The 7077-nt window shown below is 51.4% G+C and overlaps 1 protein-coding gene across 1 annotated transcript in view; it reads left to right on the plus strand.

The window, feature by feature from the left end:
• The first annotated feature begins 439 nt into the window (after nucleotides 1–439).
• The window catches only part of LOC135829942 (elongator complex protein 5-like), a 15857-nt gene continuing 9219 nt past the window's right edge, over nucleotides 440–7077 (plus strand). Inside the window, exons 1-2 of the mRNA XM_065342337.1 lie at nucleotides 440–593; nucleotides 2546–2683. Of these exons, the coding sequence (XP_065198409.1) occupies nucleotides 455–593; nucleotides 2546–2683 (277 nt within the window). The 5' untranslated portion in view covers nucleotides 440–454. The remainder of the gene's footprint in view (nucleotides 594–2545; nucleotides 2684–7077) is intronic.

Here is a 7077-nt window from a genome sequence, read left to right on the forward strand (position 1 = left end):
CCAGTAGGCCGTGGTGGCCGGAACTTGGAGGTCCGGATAAGAGACATTATGGGTGTAGTCTCTCACGCGTATTATCACACAAACTACCGTCTGGTCACTGTCATTTCGACACCCTACAACGCCATGAATAGGCGAAGGCTGCGGCGACCTCACGTTCAGCGAACCTATCCTTGAACCACTAGATCATCTGTGATATTGTCGTCACCTGCGGAGCGCTTCAGTAGTCGATTTCTGCTCCCTTCAGACGAGAATTATCGCTTTCTGGGCACGTGTCTATTGAATGTGTCTGTGGGGGGTGAGTGTGTGTGTGTGTGTGTGTGCATGCATGCGTACGTGAGGTTGTCAGATTTCATTGAGCCCGACTACTGTCAACTACATTCTCTTTCATTTGTGTCTGTCTGTCTGTCTGTCCATCTGTCTGTCTGTGCACACGTATGTACACGCTTGTCTGTATATGTTTGTCTGTCTGTCGTTTTGCCTGCACAGTCGGCAGCCAGTAGCTGACAGGAATGGATCGCAGGTCATCCAACTGCCGTCCGCGGACGTTGCCCACTTGGAAGAAGCAATCACAGGCAATGTGACATCCTGCGACGGTTAGTCTGTCAGGCTTTCTAGTAGTGTTGAAACGATCTCACCGGATACTCGTTAGCTCGCTCGCCAGAAACTCGGCTCGTTTGTGCGGCCAGCTCGTTTACACTAACGAACACCGTACACCGTACTCCGTACACATGGCAGTACATGTCGACTGGGGAGTCGTATAATATTTTACAGCTCCCTGGTTGATCAAGAGTCCAGTCCCGCGCAAAGTGAAAATCACACGCAGTTACAGTGACTGTATGCCTCCACGACACTGAGTTGTTTCAGTTGTCGTTGCAGCTCTGGTGGACTCTACTGAAGTCTTGTTCCGCATCTGCTGACCTGTCGCTGGACATGCTTTTGTCAACTCTCCATTCGAGTAAAAATTACGCTGATGCGTTTGGAAGTTTTCTCCCGCGATGCAGCAAAGAACAGGTCTACTTGCAATCTTTGCAAAACTGTCTATTCTTACATAGGCTGCTCAACGACGCTGCTGGAAAGACAGCAGTCCGAAGTGAAGCAGCAGCAACCCCAAATGCCGGCGGTGATAATTTGAACCAGCTGAATTGAAAAAAATTGAACTTAGAAAGAAATTCTAATAATTATGTGAAAAAATCATATTTGCCATATCATTACGGAGCATCAGCAAATCGAATATTCGAGTGAAATTCGAGAATCGTCACGAAAAGCCCTCAATCAGTCGAAACTAGGGCTTTGTTCGACTGAAAAATGCCCGCAAACAGAAAATACTTTTCGAATACTTTTCGAATGCTCCACGCGTGCTCTAGTATTATAGTACTCACACTTGCGCATGTAGCTACTAATTCTTACAAGACTGAAGTACTTGTAATCGTAGTTGTACATGTCAGTGCACAAGGCACAGTCGAACCGGACTTCTTGACGCTTTCCTCTCTCTCTCGAACTGTGAAAAGTTTTGTCAAGACTAGTGTGCTTTTTGTTTCATTTCAAGTATCCTGGAATCATGGCTTTGTCACCAACTACCAGCCCCGGTATGCCTCCTGCTCCCAGTTCTGCAGTAGCCCTGCTGGCGTTGTCTCGGCATCTGCGTCGTGAGTTCCCCGCAGGGAGAGGGCAACTCAAAGTGTGCCAAATATTTGAGGTTCGACCTTACCATGGATCTCATTCTGCTGAGGCAGTTTAGGGCCCACCCTTAGCTATTCGTCCGCGGGTCTCCTGATATGCAAGGGGTAGCGGAGGAGCTCGACCGAGATCCGCCTTTTCAAGGGGTCTCCAAGAGAGATCCTCTCGCCAATAGCCTGAATCGGATGAAGCATCCGCCGCTTCGCGTCATCCCCAAAGGCAATGAGAAACAGCAGCAACTCCGTTCGGTCCAGGTGACCTTCAGCGAACTCAAGGAAGAGAAGCGAATCCAACAAATCGACTTGCTCTGCAACAAACGCAGCCATTGCACATCTCAAAATCCCAGTCCTCAACTGCTCAAGCTAAAAAAACTCGATTCGAAAATACTGGACAGCTATTATGCTGAACCTCTTTTTCATTCGAATTTTCTCTCTGATTTTCTTTTTGCCATTCGAATAATCAAATCGAAAATTCGATTTGCTGATGCTCCGTATTGAAACTCGTTAGCTCGCTCGATAGCGTGCTCGTTGTGGAACTGTCCGCTCGTTTGTTATAGATAGGCTCGTTTCAACACTGCTTTCTAGAGATGTTCATGTCCGTGTCTCTCTTGTATTCTGTCACTTCTACACTCATGCACCATGATACATACGAGCAGAAGCACTTGCCTGCACACACATGCATTCACACGTGCACACACGCGCACCCATGAGGGAAGGGGTCTTCCGTGAAGAAAAGCAAATCAGCCATCTTTGTGCGTGTGCGCGTGCATATGTGTGTGTGTGTGTGTGTGTGTGTGTGTGTGTGTGTGTTTGTGTGTGTGTGTGTGTGTGTGTACACGTGCGCATGCATGTATGTGCATGTGCTACAGGTCATCGCAGCGTGGTTATCGTGGACGCCCTTTCATGCCTTCTACGCGGTGGTCAGTCTGTGTCAGCCTGCTGTCGTGTGCTCAAGAGACTGTCTACTATTGGTACGGCCACCACTGGTACTAGCACTGGACAATCAGGTAAAACGATAAGATTTGGCTACAGTCAGATCTCGCTTATCCGGTCCTCTTTCATCCGGATCCCTCGCCCTCGCCATCCGGAAGAAAATCATTGGTTACCGATTTACAGCACATGCCATGCATACATACAGTATGTGTGTTCGATTATCCGGCTCCCTCGTCTACCGGTATCCGGATTTTTTTGTGGAAAACAGATGTGTGAGGCTATGCGAGGTCTGACTGTATTGGGTCTCTGTTAGGTTTGGTAGACAAGAGACAAGTAGTTTATTAGTTAGAATACACGAAGTAGAAAAACTAACCAGATTCAATCTGTAAACGACAGAGAAGACTTTCAAAGATATGCGTGCGTGCATACACAGTAGAGCTAAAGTTGTACGGCATTGCGTTATAACATAACACGCCCCTTCGAAGATAAAATTCCATGGGTGTCAACCGGACACAAAATAACAAACACAGTAACATAATAATAATTATACACTCACGCCCCTTCTGAGATAAAACCTGGTTTTGTCTCAACAAAAATAAATAAATAAATAAAGTCATAACAGACGAGATGAAATGACATAGGCATGATGTCAAGATGAGACCAAATGCTACAGACAAACAGTGTCACACATGTGACTGTCCAGACGTAGATGTAATGGTGAGACGGTCCGGCGTCTTGCGAATACGAGTGCTACGACGAACAGGCTGGGTAGCGGTGTCAGTAGGTACACGTACTGATGAAGTTGGGGAAGGGGTATGACTAGCGGAGTCAACACATGGGGGAACATACGGACGGAGAAAGCGGCGATTACGCCAGAGGACACGGCCACTAGGCATCTTGACGAAGTAGTCACGCCGACTGCCAATTGCTACAATAACGCCACGCATGAACCACAGCTTGGTCTGGTGGTGCTGAACATCAACGTGGGTGCCAATCCGTAGAGAATGGAGAGAGCGTGCCGATTTGTCATAATGTGTTTTCGGATCTACAGAGTCCACAGCCTCAGCAGACGGAATCCAGTGCCGATCAAAGCTGGCACGGCGGGCAAACACAAACGACTGGAGGGACTGACCGAACAATACTTGGGCGGGGCTGCTGCCATTAGGGCGGGGAGTATTGCGCCACTCCAACTGGAAGGAGTCTACATCCAGGTCTCCATTCCGGGTCGTCTTCTCAATGAGCAGTTTCACTGCTTTCACTGCTGATTCTGCGTGGCCATTGGATTGAGGGTAGTGTGGGGTGGAAAAGCACTGTTCCACACCCCAACGCTCACAGAACTCACGTACACGAGAAGCGGCAAACTGCGGGCCTCCATCTGTGAATATCTTGCGCGGTACGCCAACATCTGCGAACCAACGGCGGAAGTGACAAATAATGTCATGGGAGGTAGCGGTACGGCCAATTCGAGCTACACACGGCCAGCCGGACAGACGGTCAGAATATACCAGGAACTGCCAGCCTTGGCAAGAGAAGAGATCTGCGCTGGCATACTCGAATGGAAACGTCGGCTGTGGCTTGCATATCAATGGCTCCTTCTGCTGCGAACGTTGGAGCTCACGACAGACAGGGCAGGCACGGATCAGGGCTGTGATGTCATCACTCATCCTCGGCCAGTAAACCACTTGACGCGCACGACGCTTGGTACGTTCCAGGCCCTGGTGAGACGAATGCGGGTCAGTCAGTACACGGCGTTGTAGAGACTTGGGCATAACAAGACGAGAGCCACGGAGGACAATGCCGTTATCCAGGGTGAGGTGCTCACGGCCATTCCAATACGGAGCGAGAGCAGGTGGCATGTGACGTCTGGCAGAGAGGAAACCGTCTCGAATATAGGAGACTAACTGCACATAATCAACGTCAGACTGAGCGGCATCGCGGAGCTCGTGGAACGGGAGACCAAATAGCGCTGATCCGGAGTCATCCTGCTGAAGGCATGCACGGATGGCTTGTCCAGATAGCGAGTCGGCTTCTCCCAGGAGATCATCGGCAACCGGGTTCTGCACTGGAGCACGCGACAAGGCATTAGCAAAGGCATGCTCAGAGCCCTTGCGCCACGAGACGTCGAATTGATAGAGTTGTACCTTGGTCATCAGACGTTGGAGCCGAGGGCTCTCAACCTGGTCCAGTGTGTAGGTGTTCAATATTGGAACAAGGGGCTGATGGTCAAACACCTACATGAAACGACATGCCAGCAAGATAGATGTGGCATTTTCGGATGGCCCAGGCGACACCCAACATCTCCAGTTCGATCATTGCGTACCGGGATTCGGGGTCGGTGATGAATCTGCTGCCGCACTGAATGAGGCGCCACGAATTGTTCTGGTACTGCCAGAGGCCAAATCCGAGACCCTTGGTCCTAGCGGCATCACACTCGAGACGTGTCTGTGCTGACGGGTCGAAGGCCAATAACGGTGGGTCAACAAGTGCTTGCTGCACAGCGTCCATAGCAACTGTGTGCTCGGGTAGCCAGAGAAACTCATTCTTGGCTTTCAGCAGACCGCGGAGAGGTGCTGCGTGTTCGGCGATGGCTGAGCTGAAATCACTGCACTGGTTGACGAGACCCATGAATGATCGCAAGTCAGTGCGATTGGCAGGGATCTCGAAGTCGGTGATAGCGCGGGTCTTTTCCTGGTCTGTCTTCCAGCCGGACTTGTTTATCACGTAGCCGCAGAAGTTGATCTCGGTCTCGGCGAATGCAAACTTCTTGGCTGACAGGGTGATACCATACCGACGAGCGCGTTGAAGAACTTCACGAGTTCGTTCCAGGTGCTGCTCAAAGGAATCAGTGTAGCCCAGGCAGTCATCCACGACCTTGGAGAATTGCTCAATACCAGCGAATGTTGCGTCGGTCCGCTGGTTGAATTCGTCGCCAGCAGAAATCAGACCTTGTGGGTTCCGCAGGTACTGATATCTGCCCCACTGTGTGATGAATGTGGTCAAACATCTGGACTCGTCGTCCAAGGGGACCTGCCAGTAGCCGTGGCGAGCATCCAGCTTGGTGAAATACTGGGCGTTACCAAGGTTAGAAACGACATCTCGAGGTGCGCGCATGGGATGCGCGGGCCGGGCAACTTGCTTGTTAAGCTTAGTGAAATCCACCGTCATCCGGACTTCTGCAGTGCCTTTCTTTTCGGCTATGACGATGGGGTGACACCACTCCGTTGGCTCTGAAAACGGTGCGATGATGCCATCTGCGACCATCTTGTCCAGGTGGAGTTTCACCTGGTCACGATAGGCGTAAGATAACCAACGGGCGTTGTTCAACTTGAACGGCTGGGCGTCAGGCGCGAGTTGGATGTGCATCGGCTGACCGTCCATGGGTCGGAGCGTGTCCTCTGCAAATACGTCTGCGAACTCGTTGAGGAGGTCCTGGCAGATACGTACACGCTGGTCTGGTGTAGGGTTGCTGTGCTCTGCAGAACGGGATGTCCCTTGTGTCACTGAAGCGATCTGTGGCCAGTTAGGCGGCAAGAAACCCAACGCCTTGAGCGATGAGCGCGACAGCAATGCGCTACTGAGTTCGTCGTACACATGTAGACGAGTGGTGTGCGTGACATCACGAGCGACAACCCTGGCGGGAACAGTTCCCAAGCTGGTCAATGGCTGACCGTTCACGGCGACAACATGGTCGGGGTCAGGTTCAAGATCAGCTACACTGCCACCAAGTCTGCGGAGATGACTAGCACCAATAGCATCAACATCCGAGCCAGTATCTGGCAACCACTCTAACGTGCACGACCGGTCGTTGTCGTCAAGACGTGTTGACAGCATCACTTTGTCACCAGCCTGCACTGCGTGAATGGTGAGGCATGCGATGGTCTTGCGGCACATTGTCGCGAAGTGGTCCCTGCCCTTGCACTTACGGCACTCTTTGCCCTTGGCAGGATACATTGACTTCGTGTGCCGGGATCGTCCGCACTGCGAGCACTTCGCCGGCCTGTCAGCTGCAGCAGATTTCGGCTTACTAGCCAAAGCGGATTTGCTGCGTTGATACGACGACCTTGTTGCGGCATTCACGGATGCCGGTACCATGCTGTCACCGGTCTGCTGTGCGGCTTCCTCAGCCCTGCAGATCTTGGCCGCGGTTTCCAGGGTGAGCGACGGAGCTGCCAGGAGCTTATGGCGCGTGTCGTCTCGCATCATGTCGTCCGTCACCTTGCGGAGGCTCTGGGGGCAAGTACTACACAGCTGAGGTGTACATGTGCTGCACAGCTCCATATCAGGGAAATCGCACTGTGCAAACAGTTCCCTCATTGCAGTAAAGAAGGAGTCAAACGATTCATTGCGATGCTGCTTTCTATTGTAAAACGCAATTCGATCTAGGAGGGGGTTTCGCTGGCGCTGGATGTACGCTTTTACTGCTATGATGATCTCTGGAGCATCGGCACTGTGGGAGATGACAATCACA

The sequence above is a fragment of the Sycon ciliatum genome, chromosome 13 (genome assembly GCF_964019385.1).
Source record: "Sycon ciliatum chromosome 13, ocSycCili1.1, whole genome shotgun sequence".
Taxonomy (NCBI): Eukaryota; Metazoa; Porifera; class Calcarea; order Leucosolenida; family Sycettidae; genus Sycon; species Sycon ciliatum.